Below are 26520 nucleotides of genomic sequence, written 5' to 3'. Positions count from 1 at the left end.
GTTCGGAGATATTTCCTTTTAGCCTGTGTTTAGTTTATCTAGTTCTACCACTGTGAAATTAAAAATAAATGAAGAAAAACTAGGGATTGTGTTTGGGTCTTTGCAGCACGCAGCCATGGATCTGAGACTTCCATGGTTTGTTGAAAAATATCATCAGTCCAGTAATTAATCTGAGAGATATCATGGAAGCATCAAAACTTCCAATCCAATTAGCAAACTAATGATGTCAAAATATTTCATGGGAATATTAAAACGTCACCCGTAATCTACACACCATAGTGATAATTCAGCATTGTTAACGTCCACAGATCTGATCTGTGCTGCATGCTGTAATTACAGACCATTAAATCTCGGATTCTTTATGAAAATCAGACTTTGATGAGGTCACTCGCCATGGCCAGAAAACAGTGCATATTCCCTGTCCCTTATTTCAAACATATTAACATCCATAAAAAACCCTTCGCTGATAGCAATTACTGTCTAATGGAGATGAATGCTACCTCGTTATATTCTTTCCCTCCCAGAACCATTCATTTTTGTCCCCGCTGCACTGTTTTTGCATCATAACTATGAACATAATCATTTAAGGTGGCATGTGCAATGGATCTCTGAGGTTATTTGTGACTCTGAGCTCTCATTTGCTTTGAAAAACAACCATGGTTTTAATGAGGAATATTACAGCAACGCACCATATTGCTTTAGTCTGAATATTACAATGTTACGAGGACCTCGATAGGAAATAGAAACTATTCAAACCATATATTAGGTAAATTAGAATAGATCCATGATGTGAATGAACATACACAGACTTACAAAAACTGAGGATGTGTCTGGGACTGTTGGACATGGCCATTTGTTGTAAACAATGGTGCCATAGAACGTCTTCTAGTCCTTAAATGTGCACTTTCCTTAAATGTGATTGTTTACATGGAGAAAGTTACAGATATGAGGAGAGGCGATGCAAATTTTTAAAAGGTATTTTTAAATTTATGCAAGCTACAAAATGCACATTTAAAGTATATATTCTTAAGTATTGCTTTGCCTATATGTTCCACAGGATAGCATTATATTTATCTATCTCCATGGAAACAAGCTTGTGGCAATACTAGGCAGAGTTACAGATGTGAGGAGAGGTGATGCAGGTTTTCAAAGGTATTTTTTTTATTTATGCAAGTTAAAAAGTGCATATTAAAAGTGCATTCTTAAGAATTTTTAGCTATCCACATCCATATTTAGAACTGGATTCTGGATACTGAAATGATAATAGTAGAGACTCAAGGAATTTCATATGTATCCACTCCGAAAGTGTGGAAAGAAATGCAAAACACCTTTTAATATTTCAAATTGCCTTATAATTTTAGAGGGAGCACAGATCTTGACGTGAACCATTAAGATGTAAAAGTGTCTCTCTTTGCCTTTTCCTTGCCACCCAATTTCAGTGGGCAGCAGAACTAAATGAGATGGTTGGACGTGTGCCTGGGGGCCTGAAGACCGGAGATACAAGTCGGAAGAGTGGACTGACAGAGGTTAATACTTGGCAAATGAGTGGGCCCTTTGTTCACAATGGGAGCACTCCACTAGGGTAGAGAGGCTGAGACTGTAGCCCACGTCACTCAAAGCTTCTCCCCCGCGCACTACCCCGGTGCATTGTGGGCTACGACAAGAAGAGCCCTGACAGCTGCCTGGTCGCCTCTCTGACTCTTCAGTGGGAGGAATATTAAAAGGCAGAATGGAAGACGGCGAGCAGTCAAAGTGAAGAAGGGAAAAGGGAATCTACAGTAGCAACAAGATTTACAAGTATGAGGCAACTTTACAAATGGAATAGGAAATGTTGAATTTGATTAGACAGCTGCTGTGTATGAATATTGACAAATCTGAGTGAAATATTGTTATCAGAATTAAAATCTTTGTAGCTTGGTATCTTGAACACTTAATTAAGGAACTGTATGTAACCTGCACTCTTACAATTACAACTGAACCTGCATACACGTTTTTCTTGTTCTCAGTATATGGACAGGTCAGGATTCATGTGAAAGCTCAGAACCTCCAGGACTAGCACTAGGACTAGCACTGATTCATGATTTTCTGCAGGAGCTGGGGTTTAGGTAGTGACCTTTCAGATCCGAGAGAGGCCTTTTAGCTTTAAACTAAAAGGGCTTCTTGTCTGCCAAATCCATAATAACTCTGTATTTTTTACACAGATTGATATCATTCTGGTCTCTCTGTTGCATCTCAAGCCTGGTTAAATGTGATTGTGAAATGCATTTTTTTCAGTGACTCAGGGGTCACCTATGATTAGAAAATTTCTTTCAACTCAGATGAACAGAGATTAGTGCTTTCCTGATTGATTCTGTAGAAATCTCCAATGTTCTTTCAGCCCCCTGTGATATATTTTTCCTTTATTTTTTCCGATATGGACAGACTATGCATGTGCCTGAGTGGCTAATCCACCTGTCAATCACGCCCATTTAAAAACAGGGAGACTCACTGTTTGTTTACCTCACATCTGGGAACATGTTTAGTATATTCATAATGATTTTAAACTAGGATTTCTAATTTGATCATTATTTTCACCTAATATTATCCTTCACTCAGTTAAACTGTACCTGTAAAAAAATAAATAAAAAAGAATACAAAACAAATAAGATGAATTATCAATAAGGCTTGGCCATAAAGACCCAGTCACATTACAGTTATATTATACAATGCAAATAGTTTTAATATTCAGTTTATGATTGTTTTTGCTCTAACATTAAAAGTACATTTAATAGCGCCATAAAATCAAGACATAAAACGCAAGAATTAAATGACTACAGTAACAGTCACTTTATGCTTTGTATTACATGTAAATAGATACAATTAGACTTGACTTTATCATCAGGGCACGCCTGCTGTTAAGTCTTCATGATGAAATACTAATCACCATCAAACGTGACTACAGGTGATGTAAAGAAATGTCAACTCATTTAAGATGCCTTTTTCACTCAACTCATTGTGATTGCACAGATACTTCAGCCGCGTATGAATATGAAAAATATGTATTAGCCTTTTAAAAGAGGAAGTGTTTACTTGATGTTTACTAATTAGCAGATTTTCATTCTCGCACCCATCGGTCTGACTCACATGTTTATCCTACTGGCACATAAACAAATCATCCACTTTTATGGGATAAATAAGAACTTTGAGGCTCTACAGAGATATATAGCATTTCTGATTTTGAGATCATACAAGCTACTTTACACCACATTTATGCAAATTTACAAGAGCCAAATAAGAGCTAAAATTGTTTTTAGTGTCGTAATAGTGAGTGTTGTAATAGCAGCAGAAGCCACAGAAGAAGTAGTGAAACAAATTTAAATAATCTGTCATCTGATTAACAATGACCCTCACCAAAGTTATTTGTACTTAAAATAGTCTTTTGAATGTAACTGAGGAAGTATCAGTTAGGTAGGAAAAGAAAAACATTTAAACTGAGGTTCAGGATTTGATAAATAATACAACCTTTACAAACCTAATTAGCCACCAATTAGAGGACTTGAAAGTAATGTCCTGCTCTCTCGAAGAGCCCATTTGTGGGTAAAACTAGTAATTATTCCAATTTAATTTGAACAGCTTTTAACAAGATCAAAGATATGTGGTGCTGAGTAAAATTTGAATACAATGTGGGCTTGTTTGCTGTAAGTTTAATTAAGTAAGTATGCTCTGTTTAATCTTTAAGCAAAAAAAGGTTTCTTAACTTACCTTTGTACAAAGTTTGAGGAAAGAAGCATTCACAGTCTGCAGTGGACAAATGAGAAACAGCTTTTTCCAGAAGATTAGCCAAAACTGAGGAAAGAAAATAGAACACATTTATATAATGTCAGTTCAAACAGTTTTAAAGGGCCAATATTATGCTATTTTCTGATGTATGTTATAATGCTATGAACATTGACGTGTATTGGATTGTGTGTCTGTATTGTGTGTGTGTGTGTATACAAAAAGAATAGTTTGTATTCTTTCCTGCACTTATAAAAGATGAGTTTTGTGTTGTTCTCTGTAAATAGTTCTGCCGTCTTGTATCCTGTTCTATATGTAATAGGGTTAGGCAAAATAAGTGTTAAAACTTCAGCCTAAACCCCTTCAGTCTGTAGAATAACTTTAGTGATATGCATAAAATGTATAAGTTCTGTGATAAGTCATTGCAATATGATGTATGATTATGTGAATTGTTAACTAAGTAACTAATAATGTTGTTTCCTCATCAGAAACATAACTTATTGTGTTTTGTTTCATTCGCACATGTTTAACACACAAATCCTGCATATTTAGGTTGAGCTCTTCTCTCAAACTGAAAACACTCTGTTCCACCTGGTGATGTCACATGGTAATAGGAAGCGTGCCACTGTGTTTATAACCTCCATACACTTTCATTATAATGATTTGAATCATTTCAGCCCTGGAATTTTGAGCTTTGGAGATGATAGACTAATTACTCTTACTCAGACGTGTGTGAATGAAACAAAACACAACTCCAGGTATGTTTGTGATGAGGTAACAACATCATAACATGGTTAAAAGCTCACGGGAGTCAATTTGGCATGATATAAGACCTTTAATGACACTGAAGATTTTTTTTTCTTCACATTTTGAGTCATCCTCCTAATCTGACTGTCCTAATCATTCACCATTCAGACCCATGGCTATCCAGTTGATTTCAGGCATTTACAAATCTTGCTTACATCCTATTACAATACAAAACATAGACTGCTGTGCTGAGACCAGTATTGGTTCTTGTGCAGTGAGACTTGGGTATTGCAGTCTCCATCTGTGGACAATGCTCATGTGCGTTTATGGCCTGACTGCTCCTGAGTAGGCCCTAATGGTGTGGTCTTGCACTGCAGTGTAAGCAAAGCATGTAGCCACTGGGAGCACTACATAGGCACATAAAAAAGGTAGAGAAGGAATAAAAGAGAAGGGTAGACATCATGAGTTTTATGATTATTCAACAGAACAGTCTGCTGTCTATTACTGAGGTAATTTGATTGGAATTACTTTTTTTTAAGATGGCATAACACAGATGTGGCATTTAAAATATAGTTAGAATAACAATTTTCAAATTTCTTTCTGCAATTTCAACTATTTCAAATATTACATCTAATTTGTTTGACACAAGAAGAGCAAGACAATTTACATTACATACAGTAGTTTATAAGGAGAGCTTAAAGGTAAGGTGGGTTCGCCTCCTGCTTGTCTCCATGGTGATTAACTTGCTTTGCCTAGAATGTTCCACAGTATGGGATTAAACATGTCTTGCATTTATTCAACTTTAGGCTCCGCTCTCCAAAGATCAAACTTGTATAATGTCATACAGTGGAACTTTCCAAGCACAATAATATACTTACAGACACACGTAAGGCATGTGGCTTCGACCAGAAAAGTTACAAAGTGCATCATTAAACAGCCATAAGGCCATAAACCTTTCATTTCAAAGGCGAACATGCTACTCCCAGTCACTTAAAAGTCCCATAATCATCTTTTTAAATTGCTTTTTGATTGATAAACTTTTTTCATTTTTGTGTAGCATCAGATGATAGCTATTAAACTGCACTTTCCATTCGGTTACATCGAAGAGAACACTCATGCCGCATATCTGATGATTATTATTTTTGTGGTAGGGCATTCGATTTTCCCCAAGTATGATGAATATACGCTTATCTAATCGTAAGTCACAAAAAGTGTCTCAATTGCTCCAAAATTCTTGTGGTTACTGACTACTCATTCTTAACAAGATCTGATCTAACCGGGGACAAGACCCAACTAAATGAATCTCATTGGTATTCTGTTAAGGCGAACTAATTAAGCCATCATTACTGACAAGATGGAGGGGTATTGAACACTTGAGCATTTCTAATCATGATCGCCTGATACTGTACTATGGTTAATCATTTTCATTTTTCTGCTGAAAAGAAGGCTGACAGAGATACAAGTGAAAATCAGAGCTAATAAAATACTTCAGAAATTGCTTGTTTAGTAGACGTCACATAGAGTCTCCTTATAATAATAACAAATGACGCCAGAGTAATTTTTAGAATTTAAATAAAAGCTTAACAAATATCTGCGTACGATTTAGTGAAAGGTCTTAAATGAGCACAGGGCTTGCTTTGAGTCCATAAAAGATGTAATCACGGTACAGTACATGCATTAATGATGTTATTGCCAACGCACTCCAATCTAGATGCATTTTGAATAGGAATCATTAGAAAAAAAATAGAAGAATGTAAAATGGAACTGATGATGGGTGCTTCAAAAATTCATGAATGTAGAATGCAGCTAACGCCGTATGAAGAGGCAGGTGGCTTTATTTACAGAAATATAATATAATCCCTGTGGCTCTTTCATTCCTGTTATTATCACAGTGAATATTAAGCCCCGAAAGGAAAGGAAATTACTTTTAAAAATTTTACTGTGATTTAATGTATTTTAGACAAATCTAAATGTGCCTTTTATGGTTGAGAAGAATATAAGTAGAGCGTTTGCTTACAGTGAGTGAAGGTTAATATTAGATGTTTTGGGGATAAAGTTTGAGAAGCATAAAGGTTCTGTAACTGTTTTTTACAATCTTTAAAAGGTGAAAAACAGAACTAGCTGATTTTAAACGGCTATTCTAGATTTACCTTATACATTCTGGGCATCCTATAATTCAATAATAACAATAATTCACAGTGTTGAGTTTAAAAGCACTTTCAGAGACTAGAACAACTAGCATGGTAACGCATACTTCCTGATTATCGGACATTAAAACGCTTTATAATTACAGATACAGGAAATGGTGCAGAGAAGAACCAAAGATGAGATTTAATGATTTTGTGAAAAAAGAGCTGGCATTACATGGACATAGAGTATTTGTTGTGGTAATCACCCAAAAGAGTAAAAAAGTAATGAACAGATGGAACTGTAAAATAACAATTTGTTTTTTTTGTTTTTTTATATTCAAACTAAAATAACTAACTAAATCTGTTTGCCTGATCAAGGCCTAGAGCCGAAACTTTGCACAGTTTGTCCTAATAAATCTCACAATTTCCAAGTAAGTCTGTGTGTGGGATTTTTCTCTACATTCAAACTAAACAATTTCAGAGCAAGAGTTTTTGCTGGTGTAGGTAAATGAGTGAACATACAAATAAATAAACCAAAGTATACATTAAAAGATTGAAGTAATATGAAATCTTTATGTTTATGAGTAGTATAAGTGAATCTGTGAGTGAAGTGTCGCGGTGTAGCATCTGTTATTTCCTTACCATCTCCGGTTAGCACAGTGGGCGCCTTTGCCATAATCCTGCGATAGTGACTTCTGCACTGCTCCATCCAGCTCTCATCACTAATATCTGCAGACGATGCCAGGAACACACTGAGCTCAGGATCTGCACAAGACCGAGAGAGAAGTCTATTGAAACTTTCCCTGATTTAGCTGGGAATGTCAGAAAAAATAAAGGAGAACTGATTTAGATGGAACTACAGAAGGTGAGGTGATTTGTGCTCAAGTCCCTCTCAAATAACATTACAGTCACAAGCTAGCTATCTTTAGCCAACAGTTTTTCAGTAAGTCAGTCTTTTTGTTAAAAATCAATCACCTAAACGGGACCGTGAACGCTCGTATTGATCACAGGCTCCCGAAAATGTGCTGTTTAAATCCATTTTGTTTTTGTTTTTCTTGAGTTTTCAGACACTCTTAAAACTTATTTGGCACTGTTTGCTAAAGTGTGCATTGTTTCTCCTAGAAATAAACTAATAGGATGTAATGATCCAGTTGTAAATATGCTTTGTACCTGAAGATATTTGATCAGTCTCTTTCAGCTCCAGAGTGTAGCAGCTTGGGACAGGGTAGCAGCTAAACAAAGGCCAGGGAAAGGGGTCCTCTCCCTGCTGGAAAAAGTTGTGAATTACATACAACAAATGCAATAGAAACAGAGCGAATACGTTTGAATTATCTTTGGTTACTTGTTGTTTAGCCCCCTTTAGTGGAATGATTTATGAGTTTGCTTTTGATTCACTGCTGCAAGTCTCCAAAGGACTGCATTGTTGGCTGAGAAATGGAACATGTCCGTAGGTGGATGGGGCTGGATTGTTAGCTTTTCTTTGGAATGTAATTACCCCCAAACTGACTGATGACTTGCGCACGTATTTTCATAAATCGTCAAAACAATGTATTGGCAGAGGTTGTGGATAAATTGTAGGTAGATTGTCAGTTTTGGTTGTTTTTCCATGTGTAACCTTGTTGGACCCAATGCTGCAATTTGTCAACAGCCACTGCACTATATAAAGCAATCCAAAACAGTTACATGATTACATGATATATTCATGTCATGATTATTTTAGATACTACAGAGATTAGGGCATATCTAATACAGTCTTATCCTAGTATTTGCATCTAAATCAAAAGTAATTTTCACACCCCAGAATCAAATCCTTTTCATATCCTTTCTGTGACCTCATCTTAATAAATTATTTTCAGAGGAGAGTCTGTAAACAACGCCTAAATAATTGATAACTTTGAACCAAAACATGCTGTTTCACACAACATTCCAACAGCTGCTGGAAATCATTAGGGCAACTTCGAAAACCAGAAGCCAAAATATATTAATATGCTAAATTGGGTCCACTGAACACTAATATACTGGTGAATTTTAAGTTTAGTTTTGATTGAAGATGCAGGAGTGTAAGTGCATACTCTTGATTGTGGTTGGTTAGCTTAGGTACATTATGCAACTTTTCTGGTGGAAGATGTTTTGCCAAGAATATTCCACAGTATAGCACCTTGTCATTTATTTTTTTATTACTGGTGTTTTAATTGCTGGAAAATACCTTGAAAAACATGCATTGTTACTGTGAGTGGGATTGAGATAAATTAAATATAACCTGAAAAAAATACATGGAGCATCTTTAAAGCCTGACATGTAGAGACAAAAGCACAATGAATAATTTTGATTCAGCCTTAAAGATCTCCTAACATATCTCCTTTATATGAGGAAAGGAAGTCTGTATAAGTAACATTGTAGTCACAGCTGTAAAACAAGGAGAAGATGTAAGAGCACTCTGCTAACCACTCTGCCACTATGTACAAGTCAAAATCAGTAAACAAAGTACTGACCTCTTGTAAGGAGCGAGGAGGGAGTTTTCTTTCTGAAGCACCTCCAACTACACTCACACAAACCAGCACGTAGTTCCTCTCCACTGATAAACTGTCCAGGATGATCTCCCTGTGATAAAGACAAACATTTTAATTTATTTATGAGAAAATCCTGTTATTTTTCTTTGGTATTTGTTAAAATCGTGTTATTCACTGGTACCTAGGCATTTAATCAGAATTTTGTGCAGTTCTAGTTTTTGTAAATCAGATATACTCAATTACATTTTATTATTTGGTAAATTTTTGTTCTTAATATGTGATAAAATGGTACCTGAAGCAAAAATTATAGGCTATAATGCATGGATATTTTGTGCAAGACCTCTACTGATTGCACATTATATCACATGTATGTTTTAAAGGGCCCATCTTATACTATTTTCTGATCTATGTTATAATGTTGAATCAAAACATACCTGGAATTGTGTTTTGTTGTTCATTCACACAGGTTTAACACACGAACCCTCCAAATTTAGGCTGAGTTCTTATTTTAAACAGAAAACACTCTGTTCTACCTTGTGGTGTCATGTGGTAATAGACTTTGACGTTAAACTCCATACACTTTCACTAGAATCATTTGGGTAATTTCACCCCTGGAATTGCCAAGTTCTACTAAACAAAAGGTAAAAGGTAGATGTTAACTTGAAAACTACAGTTTCACGACATCACAAGTTGGAACAGGACATTTTGAGCTTTGGAGATATAGAAAGATTAATAATGAAGGATTACTCAAACATGTGTGAATGAAACAAAGCACAACTCCAGGTATGTTTTTTTTTTGAGGCGGTACCAGTATTATAACAAGGCTTAAAGCCCGCAGGACTCAGTGTTGCATAATGAATGTCCTTTAACCTTAATATATGAAAAACTCGACAGCTGTAGGTGAGGATTTGACAATTTTGAGCGTTCGGATGCTGAGGTGAAGGTGAAGTGGTCGAAATGAGAATATAGGGTACCGATGCCAGTGGCCATTACGGGAAGAGAGCAGGAGAGGGGCCAACAGCAGAAAATAGAGGAATAAATCATCACCATCAAGACCTGGCCAACACTCCGACATTTGATGTGGCCTGGCATTTCACGGCCTCTTTACAATTCAGCGCCCGGCTCCAAACTTCTGCCAACCTTCTGAGACAGCCTCTTTAACACCCACTCACACAAATGCACTCTTCTTATTGTTTCTGCTGTACTTTTTTATGCACAACCACCAAGGTAAACAAACCAATAGTATTCTGTCTGTATTTCACATGTAAAGTGTTATTTGAAGGTTAGGCTAGGAGCTCTGAGTGAGAGTTGAACAGAGGTGGGTAGAGTGGCCAAAGATTGTACTCAAGTAAGAGTAACATTACTTTACAATAACATAATATAGATATTGTAGACTAATACAGAAATATAAAGTAGTGGACCAAGAAATTACTCAAGTAAGAGTATGAAAGTATTTAGGAAAAAATAAGAGAAACGTCTGATTTATAATTTAACTTGCTGTAATTGGAACAACAAAACAATAAAATAATGCACAAAATCTCACAAAAATTAGACAAACTAAATCATATCTGAAGGAGAGTTGCAAACAGTGTTCAAATAATTTCATATTGTCAACATAAAGCTTTTGTTACTTGTAAGACTTACTCACAGTGGGAAGAGTAACCAACATTTTTACTGAAGTAAGAATACTACTGATTGCTTCAGTAAAACATTTAAAGTAAAAGTAGGCCACCAGAAAAGTACTCAAGTAAATGTAACTCTAAGTGTAACCCACCTCTGGAGTTTAATGAGTGAAAACCAAAGAGTACAAAAAATAGAAATGGACAATACTTTTGGCTGAGTGCAAAAAAGCCAAGCACTGTGGAGAAAAGGCTTTAAAAGAGGCATTCATTGGTTGTAAAAGCATATTTTTGTTTTATGTTATTGCAGCAGAAGTGTTGCAAACAACTGAATAATACATATGCAAACTGTAATGTAGATTTTTATGTGGAAAATATGTTTGTGAACAATTCTCCAACTGGGAAAAGGCTTTTAGGACAGAATAGATATGACCATTCATCTTACTCCAGGCTCCAGAATATGGTAAGGTCCAAGAATCAGTGGACTCCCTGTAAGATCCGTTTCCTCCGTCTGTGAACAACAAACCCTGAGGAGAGGCACCAATATCCTTCTGAAGGCTGTTTCCCTCCTCAATCAAACAGCCCTGACACGGAATGACCTGACTCTTCCTTCCTGATCCTGACCCATTCTTCTGTTCACTTCTACATCAAGACTACTCAACGTGTTTAAATTGCTCCTAAGGAATAAATAAAGTGATCTGATTGATTGATACGCAATGCAAACATGAACACGGTTTAAAATAAATCGTTTAAGCTACCCTATTATTAGTGTTCTTTTAGTGTGAGTTGGAGTCTCTACAAGTGGATCAACATGTAAAATATCTACATTTAGAGTAACTTTCTGGCTCCTTTATTGCACTAGATTTTAACATTTATGTGCCTTATCCTCTCCATAACAGTATAACCAAAGCAGAAGGTGCGGCAATAAAAGTTTTCATATGATAAGATGAGAGAATATATGTGGGAGTACTAAAAGTTGACAAAAACAGGGGTTGTCAACTTTGTCAACTTTCCTTATAAGCAATAGTTGGTGTACTCTGATTGGGTACTATGCTCTATTAAGTAATTAGCAGTAGAAGCAGTATAGGAGTGGGCCTGTGATAATAATTACTTCATTACAACATTTCGTTAAAATGTGATAGAAAGAACTATATTTTTTGAAAGAACTTTATTTTTTGCTGTAAGTGGAACTTTTTGTAAGTATTTTTTTTTAAACAGATATTTGGGATACTTTGAGGCACTATAGCTCATCAAATTTTGCTATTGCGGCATGGCCAAGAAGTAGTAGTAGTGGTGGAAGTAATATCTGTATTATTATTGATACTTTGCAGTGACATCATGCTGGCGTACTCTTACTGTAAGTTTATGATGGAATCTTCAAAAGTTATGATGGTGACAAAATGCACACCTTAGCAAACACTGCCAATAAAAGTTTTAAGATTGTCTGAAAACTCAAGGAAAAAAAAAAAACGGATTTAAACAACACATTTTCAGGAGCCTGTGATCAACGTGAGAGTTCATGGTTCTGTTTAGATATTTAGGAGAGTTGTATAACCACACAAATCAGCTCACCTGTCAGTCAGTTCTTTATGGTCAGACTGTGTTAAAACAAAGATCAAATTAAGGTCTAACTTGAGTAACAGAGCTTCAAACAAAGCAATGCCTATAGTTAGCACTAAACCCTTAGGGAACATCAGCTGCAAAGTATAAATAGTTGAGGGATACTACATGTATTTTAATCTAACTGTATGGATGTGTGTACCCTTTGCCATTGCCCATCTCGGCGACATTTTCCTTTTGCCTCTGTAGCAGCATGGAGCAGATGTTGTACTGGCTCTCCAGCAGCAGGAATGTGTCCAGATTACAGCAAAGCGCACTGAGAAGCCTGCACACAATAATATACACAAATTCATACAAAACACAAGAAATGCAAATATGTTAAGAAGACGGCTGGCTGGGGGAGATATTGTAGTAGCGCTTTCAAAATACAAACGTAGTGTAGGAACAAAGCAGACATAACTTCATTTGTTTTTCCGATTTCCCTAGGCCTTTTTGTGTGTGTCTGGACTCGAGTGCTGGATCAGTCAACTGTTTTTTTTTTCTCCAAATGCCAACCGTAGCCAATTGGAGGCTTTGTTAAGAAGGAGCCCTTGGGAGAAGCTTCATGGTTCATTTTCCGTAGCTGGTAATGACACTGAACTTAAGCAGGCTGTTAATCTGCCACAGCCTTTAGAGACACAAGAGAACACGGCCGAAAGATACTGATGAGTTTTTTTTATCCCTGCTGGTACAAAAATAATCAAAGCAGACCAATTAAAATACAATGCAAGATTTCTTAGATAACCTTCACATAAAGCTGTTGTGATGTGCCGATTTTGTTAGGATTGGTCAAGGCTACTTCAAACCTAATAAAGTCCAGAATTACTCAGTGAACTCAACCTGCTTTCATTTCTTCTGTTAATATCTGTAGGGAGGGTGTGGTTTGTTATCTCAAAGACAAAAGTCATTTAATAACATAGGTTAAAAAACATATGCATTGACATTAATTTAATTTTAAGTCAACTATTTATCTTACAATCTAGATCAACTTAAACCCCACCCCTACAGGTATGTTTGTCATGATTTCAGAGGTATGCAGTGACAGATTTTAACCATAGGTGGCAGCACACACTTGTTTTTTTACACTTTTAAACCCTAAAGCTGCTGACTAACTTATATCAAAATGAGAAATGAACAGTACAGAATGCAACTTAAAACCTGCTTACAGAGTTTATTGGCAAAAACTTTATTTAGTCTTCAGTCCCACTCTAACAATAGCATAATATATCAGATAATATGTTTGCATTTCTTTTACCTGAAGACATTTTATGAAAAGACAACAAAAGACATCTAATTTACACATATTTCCATTTTCAGAGATAAATCAAGAAAATTCATTCACAAGGCTTCTGGGATAATAGGGTTTATGCAACGGCTTTGTTCAACACCCAATAATTCCCTCTATTTGAGCACCTTAATTTGAACACAGTTTCAACAAAAGAGCATTAAAATAAAATAAATGTCAGGCTTATTATGTTGTTAGTTTCGCAAAATGCCATTTCCATTCCCCATTCAGTGTGAGCATGTGCAGTGAATGCGGACAGAATATAGGATAGATTTCCTGGTCTGATGGTTGGTATGGGCTGTGCGTTCGGGGCCATTGTGGTAAACAGCTGTTGGATTTGCCGGTGTGCTGGGCAGTGACTGGGAGCAGTTTGAGTGACGTGTTCTCTCTGTGATTCTGACAGCAGCGCCGCGAGAGGCTGAGAGGCTGTCAGGCCCCGTGACCTGCAGAGCCTCATACACACACTACCAGGACAGGACGCACTTTGTCAGTCAGATAGGGCCTTAGTATTAAGTGGAGCGAGACCTGGCTGTCTGCACGGCGCTGTTAAATATACAAACAACTGTAGTACTTCTTATTTCTATCATAAATAAACAGAGGTAGGTAGTACTCAGGTATATGTATTTGAGAAACTTTTTAAAGTACTTTTCGGAGTACTACATGAGTCATATTTTATTGAAGTAGTACTCTTAGTTAAGTAAAAACATTTTGGTTACTCTTCCCACTTCTTTATGTTAAAATTACTGATTTCAATTGATCTGAACATTTGTAATTCTTGCTCTTAGTTTTTCTGCTTTTTTGTGTTACGTCCAATGACACTGATTCATAAAGGGGACAAAAGGGAACTTTTTGGTGGAGTGTCCGCAACCTGCTTCTCACCATGTTCTGTATTTATCTTACTTAGCTTGCACTGTCTTTTTAATTAGAGTTGTTTTTCTGCTTAAAATTACTCTGTCTTGCCTCTACACAGATCTGAACTGTGTATACAGTAATGAGTATCATGTCTTACACTTAATGTATGTGCTGTACTCAAAGGGAAATAAAAGGGCCACAGTGTACACTATAGAAGAACTAGATGGAGCTGCCGTTGTCATGACAACAAAGAGGCTTTTTAACAACAAGGGGAATGGACTGTGGATTTTAGTTCTCATTAGGCTCTGGAGATCAGCAGAGAGGAAAGAGAGACTTATATTGTACATACGGTTTGTGCTTAAGATCAGTGTTGCTTGACGACGGCACATGTGTTCACATCTACTACAAGCAGGAGGGATATTATTAATAGATGTGTACAGGTAAAGGCTCTGACCTTTCACTGAGTATAAATATTTCAATTGTTCTTGCAGGAAATGTATTACAGTTTGGTAAGTGACTTTTACCATTGAATAAAAACAAACAAAAGTCATATGAGGCAGCCTAGAAAACAAATTACCCATCTGGAACAGCCATGTTTTATTCATCGTGTGCTATACGTGACATATCAACAACTGAGCAAATTAACCTGCAGCCCTGGAACTCTCCAGAACGTAACACTGGGGCTCTCATGGAAAGGTGAGTAGGTGAATTCAAGCCACCAAAAGACAAAACAGAGGAGAACTTGTACAACTGTATAACATTGTGTTTTGATGTTGATGTAGCCGACTGTGTTTCAAAATGCATATAACAGCAATATTAAAAAAAAAAAAAACATCCAAAAAATATTGTAGATTCTGTCATGTGTATGTCAATGATCAGATGGGTCGTAAGTGAAAGGCCTATAAGCCAGTTCTCTGTCAGTAAAAGCATGTGGTTTGGAGCAGAGTTCAGGCTTTAAAAGAAGAGATTGTTCATGAAAATAATGTACCATATGAATGCAATTTGTTTTAATAAGACATAATAAAATAAACTCTGAAAATTTGATCAATCAATGAGGAAAATTGCTGTTGTTTTTTGTCATATCGCTCATTCCTAGTAGAAATATTCACTCTCGCCCTCTGAGTTAAGATGCGGTAATAGAGTGCTCACTGAGTGTGATACATATTTTCTGTATATAACATATGATGATATTTTGCAGTGTTTTACCCATGTTGCCAGACAGCATCAAGCCAGATCCAATTGATTAATCTAGGGCCAGTACTGTGACATTGCGTCTAAATGGCATGCACAGGACAGAATAAATGAAGCTGGTGAATGGTAAACTGCTCCTTCAGCAAATAGTGCAGAATAGGAACAGGGAGGGAGCAGGCAGCGTGGTAATAGACAGACTCGCTGACAGAGACACACACTGTAAGCCTCTGAGACCTACAAGTCAATTCAAAAGTAGCCACCAAAGCATCAGCAGCACAAGGATAAAGAAGACATGCAGCGGATGTGACAGGCTCAAAGAGAAACTTATGGTCCTAAATAGAGTCACTCAGTGTATGCTACTGTCAAAGTCTCACTGGAGTAGCCACAATTTTAGCCTTGAAGGAAACAGTTACACTAAAACAATTTTATTCATACAACACATCTATTTATGCAATTTGATGAAAAAATAAATATGTAACGCACAGAGCACAATATTTGAGAGGTCTGTAAACTGAAGTTCTACATGATACTCTAGAATTAGGAAAGTGTGTTTTTTGATTTTTGCTAGGGGGGGTCCTAACCCTTTTCATGACCATGGAAATTGATCTTGAAGCAAAAAAAGTAAAATAAAATGTTGGTGTGTATAGCTTTAAGTGTAACTCCCAGGGAATCTCTGTGTCTAAAATCAATAAAGATCAAATTACACATGACTTGGATTTATATTGTGCTTTATAAGCTTAAAAGCTTCTCCAAGCACAATAGTGGGACACTATTCATTTCCTCTCCTCTGGCTGCTAATCTGCACAATGGTATCTCCAGCACAAACCAAATTCGTTGTAGTCCCAATCAATACATTCAATCCTAGCTACAGTTCTGACCCTATAACCTTAATCCAGCTCTTCCATATAAATCAAATTAAAGTAAAAAAAAATATAACTTGTCACCTTTGTCCTCCCTCCTTCTTAATACAATATATTCAGAAATATAGGTTCACAAAGCCTGGCTTATCTGCACAGATCTCTTCATCATTTCAATAGTGGGTAATCAAAGTCTAAAGAACTGTGTCAATCTGCCATTGCTGGGGGCTTACGAGTGACAGTGTGCGTGTGGTTTGTGCAGTGGCCAGGTGCTAATCTCATATTGTGTGTGTTTCCTCGCTGGTGTTAAGCAAAATGAAAAAAATAGAGTTGAGCCTCACCTCAGGCCAAACGTGTGAGATTGCTCAAAGTGGAACAGAGAGTGTATCTTGGCATCTGAATTCACAGCAATCAGCCTGTCAATCAGATCCTGTAGAGCAAAAAGAAGAGGTTGTGAAGAGGATCGCAGTGGCTCAGGTGCAAAACTGTTGTTATCAAGATTATGGCGGAAATACACATTACAGTGCGTTGGCTTTATGTATGGATTTTTGAAAGGATATAAAAGGTCTGCATGTGGGTGGGGAGTGAATGTGAAGTGCAAACATGCCCTCTAGTGGCTTGAAGAGGCACTACAGTGGAGTATTAAGCGATACAAAATACTGTAGACTCACTAGGATGGATGTAGGCATCTCTCTCAAAGTGTATTCATCCTTGTTGGCTAGAGTTTGACGCCCTAGCAGTTCCCACACAGAATGGGAAGAGGAAAGGAGGTTGACCAAAGACAGGAATGACTAGGGAGAGGAAACACAATAAAAACATTTAAACCAATTATCACTTTTTTACAAAACAAGGAAAATCATTTATTGGATGCAAAACTTTGAAGATTCTTTATAATGTTAAACTGACTCTCATGATCTTTAAGTCATGTTAGAAACATACCTGGTGTTGTGTTTTGTTTCATTCACACATGTTTGAGAAACCCTTTATTAGGCCATCTGCATTTCCAAAACTGAAAAAGCTCTGTACTACCTTATCATGTCATGAAGTGGTAGTTTTTAAGTTAACAGCCACCTTTTCCCTTATGTTCAGCAAAGATTAGAAATTCCAGGGTTAAAATCATCCAAATGATTCTAGTGAAGGTGTATGAAGTGGAGCACTTCCTGTATAACCACATGACGTCACAAGGTACAACATAGATCAGAAAGTAGTGTCATATGGGCTCTTTCAATATTATGACTTCTGAAACCAAAAGGTAGTTGGTGATATCTTAGGCTGACAAACAAAGGGGGAAAAGATAGGTGAGATCATTTGTGAATACAGTAACAAAGCAAGAGCACTCAATCTATAAACACTGAGAGCTAAAACAGTCTGTCAACTTATTTAGGTATATTTTTCCATATGTTATGTCTTACCAAATGTTTCTTTCAGAGAAAATTGGTTTTGGGAGTGCTACATATTATAACAAACACAGAATGAATGGCTTCCATCTCCTCTGGATGTGAATGCTTTCTCTAGATGAAAAGGACCATTGATATACAGAGCCAAGAGGCAAAATACAAAAAAAACTGATGTTAGTGGAAACTGCAATAACTGGAAATAAGCTTTAATGGATTTGAATAAGGATAATGCATCAAAGGAATATAGCATAAAGGTGAATTTTACATAACAGTAACTTCCATTTATCAGCTGAAAGCTAAGTACAACAGTGTTCACGGCTAATAATACTCATACGCTATGCATTTTAAAACTTATTCTTACATCTTTTCCTGGCTGTTTGATGTATTAGACAAGCTTCTCTATTCTTTTTTTCATGAGATCAAAATGAAAAAGACTTTTTTACAATATAAAAGTAAAAGGATTTTTTTTAATGCTACCACTCAGGATCTTGAGGTTGAAAAAGTGTACTTGGAATGTGTCAGTCAATAGAGATTATAGTCTGTACAGCTGAAGGTTGGTTGTTCATAATCACGTGCTCTCCTTCACTGAGAGAACTGACTTGGCTGCTGTCAAAAGCAAATATGGCACACTATGCATCTGTAATGCTTCAGATAAATAGGCAAACTAGTGTGTTCCAGCCTGTTATCTCTTTGAGACTCAGCACTAGTTTAACTTTTACTCTGCTGTTCTATTTTCACAAATGCTGCCTGCCTTGGTATATAGATCCTTGGTTAGCTGAGTATCTGATGACAAAGTTCAGGGTTGTTTGTGGGTTTCCAGTCAATTTCTTAAAGGGAAAAAAATATATATATCGTACATGTGTTCAAGTTCAGTTAGAACTATCTTATTGTTCAAACATATTATAATCACAATTTCAAATGCCATTATAACTCTTAACATCTGCAATCATAAAAAATCAATCACTATAGTAATCCAGAGAGACAATGTGTTAAATGATCCGTGAACAGATTTTGACCTAAAAATGTATAACTGTTATTTTTTTTTTTTTACACAATATTAGGATTTATTATTTGGAGTTCTTACAGTAGCAGAAGCGAAACTTGTGGCACACAGAGAAACAGGTTTAAATTTTACCTTTAGGCAGCTTCGGTCAATAGGATCCATAGGGGTTGGTTTTGGACGAACAACTCTTACATCTTCATTCCCACATTCCAGGACTGACCATAGCTCAATCACCAAAGCCCGAATAAAACCTGGACAAGTTGAGTATGAACACAGTTAAAGCAAAAAAATAAAACATGTCCAACGTCAAAACTGTTTTTTCACCTGAGCTATTTAGAGCCACCACTCCAGGAGCAGTCGCTGCAATCTGTGTCACCATCACCCCATATCCAAACTTTTCACAACGACTCACCTACAAGAAACACCAGTACATATAAAAAATGTATATACTGTATATATAAAGCAATTTTTTGATGATGATGATCTGTCAAATAGTAAAAGACCATTTTAAGGACAGGAATGCAACTTTGCTGAATTCATAATCAGATTAGACCTCTGCTGGCATACCATGTTACAACTACGGACAATAAGCAGAAACCATTTTGTGAACTGATTTCGAGTCCTTCTAAACACGTCATTAATTAACAGCACCACAATACAGCTAAAAATAGACAAAATATACTTACATTCAATAATTTAAGTGAAATACTAAACTGAGGGTAGCAATTATAGCAGTGCACAAACAATGGAAGCAAATTAGGCCCAGAGGGAATTAGCCAAGGTCTGCAAAGGCTGGCTATGTGCATGTCTGCAATATAAATCAGGAGAGTGTACCCCCTGTGCAAGCTAAGAGCAAAATGAGACGATCAAAAATCAAACTGTCCTCAGAGGTTACACAAGTTTAGAGAATGCATTTGTCAATTAAAACTGGGCTGTGTTTTTTGAACCGAGAAACCTCATTGTGAATGTAATGGATAATAGATTGATAAGTCAACAATAGAACATCTACGGTTTCTACAACAGCCTTCTGCAATAATAAACTTTGGCCCTCTGATGCTATCGCCCATGATTAAAATCAGCCTTGTGCCAAAGTGAATGTCTGCAGGGCATCCATAAATGTGATAAAATAGTACCACTAAACTGAGTCTATATCTGCTATAAAACTGCATTGGACTTCCAGTGAAACTTGTCTGGGCTTAAACAACAGAGTTGAATAGTAATAAGGAAGAAAGACACCAAATGAATGCAGCAGTGCACTCCTCCATAATTTCCTCAAAAAAATCATGCTTTGATTCCGATCAGTAAATGCAAAATTAAAAATAGATCCTTATATCTTTTTATGCATTGAATAAACCACAATCTTTTCATAATACTGCTTTATGAAATGTGTCTGCAATCATTTAACAAATCAGACATATAAGTGCTTCTGGATAACCTTTATATGACCGAGTACCTGCAGCTTTTTGGTAAAGCGTGAGAACATGTATCCCACACACTCATTAATAGCCCCAGTCTGTTGCAGAAGTAGAAGACCTTTAGGAGTCACTGCAAAGTTCAGTAGGCTGTCCAAGATGGTCTCCTCCCACATGAGCCTGTTCCAAAGCAAGGGAAAAACATGACATAACATGGTGCTTACAACCACGGCTTTAATGGCAAATTGTGCAGTGTTCTAATGGTAAGTGACAGGAGTTAAAAACTATCATTAGATCAATTTATTTTGCCCTTCATTTTAGTTCTGTCTTCTAACTTCTACTGATTGTCTCAGAGCTGCTTTTATCTCTTTAAGGCAAATTGTCCTCATTATAATCTCCATAGTTCTAGAGCAAAGATATATTATTATTGCTTTTATCTTTCACTTTAAACATCAACTACGCTATTTAAAAACAATATATAGTTGTAACTGTCAGTGTTACTAGAGATTAATCATGGTGTCAACATAGCACAGAGGTAATTATTTCGTATCTAGCAATCATTGACCACACTTATTTTAAATGAATACTACACTATAGAAAATTATAGAATTTATATGTGTTTATCTTTCAAAACTAAAAGTATTTATGTTTACAGTCTACCTTTGTGTACAAAAGTAATGAATATAAATCTGTTATTTAATGCCATGAAGATAGTCTTACGTGTTTTCACGATCACTGGACAATTCTTGATTGGTTCCGGGTGTTGGAGTCTGAAGCCCTTCTCTGATCTAAAATTAAAAAATAAAATAAATAAAAACTCAAATACTATGCACAACTTCAGTTTACATTATTCGTGCACCGAGGTCAGTGCCCGACCGGATGCAACACTAATAGTTGATTTTATTTTGTATAAAAAATGAAGTATGGTTGAGTGAAAATCTTTTTTCCTTCTAGATAATTAATAACGGGCCACTGCCAGGATATTAGCTCTTCTCATTATCTATGAAGCTCAGTTGTGTGTTATGCAGATGTAATGCGGTCACCTGTCTCCAGGCTGTGGCCAGAGCTTTGTGCAAGCCGTAGGGTCGGAGCACCTGCAGACCCTCACAGGTGTTGTACATCTGTCTACACACAAATATGAAGGCGCCACATAAAGAATAGGACACCTCAGGGTCACTCAGCGCAGGGAGCTGTTTATTCAGCAGCTTCAAAGTGAACTGAACAATGACGTGTGCCGCAGAGGTTCTGCAAGAGATGAAGCAGGCTTTTTGAGATTATATAATATAATTCAAACAGTAAGACTTAAATTAAACAGGGTCGCACCTCTGATTTTGGGATATTATTAGATTCTTCTTGTGTAGGAAGAGATCTAATCCTTTGTTGGTGTTGGCGATTCGAGCCAAAACATCAGCAATGAGTGTTAAAGTCGCTAGAGGAGACTTTAATTTGGTCTGTGAAGCATGGAAAAGGAAAAAAAGACATATTCAAATTAAAACAACATAAGAAGCAGAACTGGACACTATTTGTTATGATTGCATGAGAATTATCATGTTAATAATGTTATAATAATCTAATAATAGCGTAATGTAATAAGTGCGGTGTGCATGTGTCTGACCTTGTGTCCACTGAGCAGTGCTAGCACAGGTGCCAGTAGAGTCTCTATCACAGGGCTCACATGCAGACAGTCTGCAGCACTTTCTGTCCTTTCACACAGCATCCATAGCACCTCCATCACCAGAACACTGGGAGACAACGTATCTGAGGACAAGCAAACTATAGATATTATAAAGTCCTACTTCTACTACAGGAAAGCTTGACATGCATTTGCAAAAAGAACTCATAGTAGTCAGTGTGAAAAGGGTGGTTTTATTTTTGTCTGAAAGTATTCAAAAAGAAGGCTGAACACTATTATTTGATGTTTCTCCTTCTAATTACATTAACTTAGCGTTAATTATAAATAAATACATTTGATTTATACAGCTTTTTTCAAGACACCCAAAGCTCTTGGCAGCGCATTACTGATTCATTCCACAGCTGGAGATTGTAAGATAATATTGTAGCCATGGCTGCCCTGGGACTGATAGACAAAAGCGAGACTACCAATCTGTGACAGTGGCTAATCCGATCACCATCAACACTCATGCAGACACATCAATATATACAATAAGATATTATGCCCAAAAAGTTACCCTTTTAAATACTAGGGTACTAGAGTAGTACTTTCATCAAATCCTTTTTCAACCTTGACTAATTTGCTGGACCACAACTTTGCACATCTATTTGAGTAATATTATTTTTATGTAGCTGTACTCTGCTTTTACTTGAGTAATATTATTTTGATGTAGCTGTACTCTGCTTTCACTTGAGTAAAATTGTTGGTTACTTTACCCACCTCTACTGAGGATGGACAGGTTTGCCAAAGTGAACAGCATTGATACTCTAACAACACCAGTACTGCATTGTGAAACCACACTCACATAATAAAAACTATTAGCAGCACAAGGCTTGTTCAGAGACAAAGCATCATTCAGTACAAGGTTACTGATAAAAGATATGCTGTGAGGACAGTTTCTACAACTCACTGGGAGGGTCACGGCGCTCTCTCGATTCTCAGTTTGTACAAAAGCCAAAGAAGAGGGAGAGCCCAGTGCTGACCTCACCTGAGTGTGAAACATCCCTGTGAGACGCCTTTGGGTGTTGGTACATGATAAGAATTAGGGTGACAAGCAGCTCCGTCAGACTGACTGGATCTGAAATAAAGCAATTATGATTAATACAACAGACAAGTTCAAGAGTTCAGGATTGAGTAAGACTGAATGAATCATTGATCATTAGAAAATGTGTATGCACTTACACTAATTATAAAAAAAAAAGCTAATGATAAATGTTAAATGTTAAAGATAAATTGATAAATAAACACCCACCCCCACACACCCAAGTACAACCACATAATTATAAATCAGGCAAGAAATCACATATTTTTAAAAGAGTTGTAGAGTTGTTGTAAAAGAGCCAGATATCATATGGAATAAGGCATTTTTTTATGTAATGTATTATCTATGGTTGTGTACATATTTTATACATTTATACAAAAAAACAAGTTAAGAAGGACACATTGTGTGTGTGTGGGGGGGTGTATGAATGTATGTGCGTTTTTCTTTCTTTTTAATTTTTTTTTTTTTTTTTACTTTTTTTATTGACATGAATATAAAGCTTAAAGATGTTCTACAGTCATATTTAGAGAATAAAATGCCATAATACAGTTCCCTGGCAAAACCAGGAAGTATTGTCTATTCTGGATTCCAGGCAAATATAAAAATACAAAAGGGTAGAAAGGTTAAGTCCCTATTAAACCTTTATATCAGTGAATGACAGAAGAGTCATGCATTGAGACAGTGTGTTTGTTATGTAAGTTTACAGTGTATGTGATTATTATGTGGCGTGTCTCATGGCACCGCACTAAAAAGGAGGAGTGCTGGTGATAATGAGACATTCCATAGTAAAGTTGTAAAAAACATAGATTATTTTGTTGTCAGTGAGGGAGAGACAACCTTAGAAACCATGACTGTCTATTTGTCTTTAAAACAACCACCATTTAAAAGCCTTTAGTGTATATTGATATGGTAGACTTTGTGAAGTACCTATGCATCAATTAGTCATAAAGTTTATGTCTAGACATGCATTAAAATCTAAATTACATAAATTGTATAATAGTATACTATACTTTACCTTTACACGTGTGTACTTTAACCGGAAAGAGCTTTCTCCCATTAGTGTAGATCAGCAGCATCCCCAGTACGGACAGTGAGTGCACAAAGCGGGCATATTCAAGCTCTGTTTCACTGTAGAAGCTTCTCTGACCTGAGAATAGAAATACATTTATTGAGATAATATTTTTCATAATAAAAATGCTCCTTGATCCAATATTTGTTGAGTTATCCAAAGTAGATTTTCTCATCTGATTCATCGTCCACCATCTTAAACCAAAAGCTGTCTCCTGCCATTGTTATCCACTTGTTTTGTCCCAACTGGTTGGAGGCCCTGTTAGCTCCTTTGATATATAGTAGTGTTTTATGTTGCTTTGGCAGGGCTCTGTTCTGAGTTGTTACTTGAGGTGTATTGTTGTGTTGTAATCGTAATTACTAACACATTTTAGCAAGTATTGATTTCATGGACATAAACAACTTTAAATCAGTGCCATTTAACACAAAATATAGTCAAATTTCTTCCTCCAAAGTCTGGACTCTGTTTCAACTGTGGATCTCTTGAGTAAGTCCCAAGAATATTAACCAAAGTCAAAGTCAAAAAATCATTGACTGAATTCAATGAGATCAATTGCCTTCGGGTGTGTCGTATGGCAATTCAAACCAACTAAATTTGCTGGATGCAAGTCAATTTAGCTCTTTTGTAGTGTCAGTTTGTGTGTTACTGATGCTCAATTAGTTTTTTGAAGACAGGCCACTCAAGTTCTCTCGTGTATCTTAGCCTTGAAACTTTAAGGGCTCTCCTCATAAATTCTGTCCCAGAGTTTAATTGATCCACTTTGTGAACTTTGGCTGGCTGCAGTTACCACAGCTTTAATGACTGCTGGTATACGTTCTTGTCAAAGCCTCTCTCAAGGCCTCTGGAAACCTACTGTTCCACTGTTTGAAGGGGCCATTACAAATCACTTCCAACTAACTGAAATACTCACCAGTTTTCTGTTGATCATTTGACTCTTTTATTCCTTCCTTGTAATTTTCACAGGATTCTTTATAAAGTATACACTCCTGCAGTGCTACCATAATCTGAAAACAGCAATAAAAAGTTAGATGAACTGTTGTCAAAGGTAATTTATTCAGTGTTACATGCTGACAAAATCAACTTGACTTAAATCCATTTGTAACTAGATTGGCTTGTTGCTCCTCTGGCTTCAGTCTTCAGAGTACGGCATAAAATGGTTCTCATCTCATCTCCTTTGAGAATGTCCCAAAGCACGGTTTTAACTTTCTAACTACAATCAACCTAGTACCAGTTAAAACACTCTTATATCACAGAAATTGAAATTTAAGGGGGTCTTCCATACAGCAATCAAATAAACATAAGCAGACCTAGACACAGACTTACTCTGCTGACTCCCTTGTTTTTTGAGTGACAGAGTGGACCACCGTGTCATGGCCTGATCCTACAGCATGTTGTCCATCTCCTTTAGTTAAGTTCTTTATCTCTTCCTCCACCACCGTCCCCAGTGAAGTCTCCATATACTGCCGTAGGTACTTCACAAACTCATAACTAGCAAAACACACATACATGGATGAAATCACATACAATGTAAAATGTGCTGTATATAAAAGGCGGATGTTATACTTGTGGAAGTTTTTATCAGTCTCCTCCAGATGAAGAAGGACCTCCTCGGCACATTCAGTTGGACGGAGCATTGGAAATCCGGTCACTGATGCTCTGGAGGAGCTGCTTGAGGAGAGACTGCAGCTCCAGCTCATCTTCAGGGGTCAACTGAGACATCTCTACAACAAACTCTTAAAATACAAGACATGTACCATATCAAAAAGTGCTTCTTCTAAGTGACTTACTATTAGATGTTGGATTGACTGTCATTGTTACTTTGCTAATTAATCTATACCTATGGTTAATTTGGTTTGGAAATACTAAACAGATAGACAATGTTAACTGATCTGCTAAAGGAAATATGATCTTTATGTTTTGTTGTTAAAGAGCCTTAACATCTTACAAATGAGTAGTACGGAGAGTAAATTACCAAATAGCAACATAAATGACATACATTATATGAGACAGTGATATTTATATAACTGATAACTGGTTACTGTGCAACGTTTAATAAACATCTGTCATCACAATACATCCAGTGTAGCCCCCTGGCGCTAAATGCTAACTTGCTGCATAAATACAACAGATTTTAATACCAGCGGATGCTATATTGACGTACCGCATGCACAGATCTTAAATTATAAACTCGATGTATCCGCGATGTTCAGATCCCATCAGACACAGATTTATCTCACGATAAATATAATTTTGACAGAACATCCGTTCGATAGCAGCGTCTCTATGGAAACGTGAGCCGCGGAGGATTCTGGGTTCTAATGCAACTTTCAGGGTCAGTCAGAAATAACAAAATCCCCCCAAAAAATCACGCGAAGAAGTG

General features: G+C 36.6%; 1 protein-coding gene and 1 pseudogene across 1 annotated transcript in view; both read right to left on the bottom strand.

The window, feature by feature from the left end:
- Positions 1 to 25141, bottom strand: part of LOC110156299 (TBC1 domain family, member 32) — a 45480-nt gene extending 20339 nt beyond the window's left edge. Inside the window, exons 1-17 of the mRNA XM_055149426.1 lie at positions 25051 to 25141; positions 24087 to 24218; positions 23018 to 23107; positions 21973 to 22115; positions 21681 to 21808; positions 21401 to 21602; positions 21078 to 21145; positions 20399 to 20537; positions 19270 to 19357; positions 19078 to 19196; positions 17217 to 17336; positions 16887 to 16975; positions 12524 to 12646; positions 9125 to 9233; positions 7803 to 7896; positions 7275 to 7397; positions 3742 to 3825 (exon numbers count right to left, since the gene is read on the bottom strand). Coding sequence (XP_055005401.1) covers positions 3742 to 3825; positions 7275 to 7397; positions 7803 to 7896; positions 9125 to 9233; positions 12524 to 12646; positions 16887 to 16975; positions 17217 to 17336; positions 19078 to 19196; positions 19270 to 19357; positions 20399 to 20537; positions 21078 to 21145; positions 21401 to 21602; positions 21681 to 21808; positions 21973 to 22115; positions 23018 to 23107; positions 24087 to 24218; positions 25051 to 25141 — 1942 coding nt within the window. The remainder of the gene's footprint in view (positions 1 to 3741; positions 3826 to 7274; positions 7398 to 7802; positions 7897 to 9124; positions 9234 to 12523; positions 12647 to 16886; positions 16976 to 17216; positions 17337 to 19077; positions 19197 to 19269; positions 19358 to 20398; positions 20538 to 21077; positions 21146 to 21400; positions 21603 to 21680; positions 21809 to 21972; positions 22116 to 23017; positions 23108 to 24086; positions 24219 to 25050) is intronic.
- Positions 25142 to 25459: 318 nt separating this feature from the next.
- Positions 25460 to 25859, bottom strand: LOC129407746 (protein broad-minded-like; annotated as a pseudogene).
- Positions 25860 to 26520: the final 661 nt, after the last annotated feature.

Source organism: Boleophthalmus pectinirostris, unplaced genomic scaffold (assembly GCF_026225935.1).
Source record: "Boleophthalmus pectinirostris isolate CB_2022bp ecotype Guang Dong unplaced genomic scaffold, ASM2622593v1 HiC_scaffold_13, whole genome shotgun sequence".
In the NCBI taxonomy this organism is placed as follows: Eukaryota; Metazoa; Chordata; class Actinopteri; order Gobiiformes; family Gobiidae; genus Boleophthalmus; species Boleophthalmus pectinirostris.
Note: the sequence above shows the minus strand (reverse complement) of the source record. Positions and strands in the feature narration are given on the sequence as shown.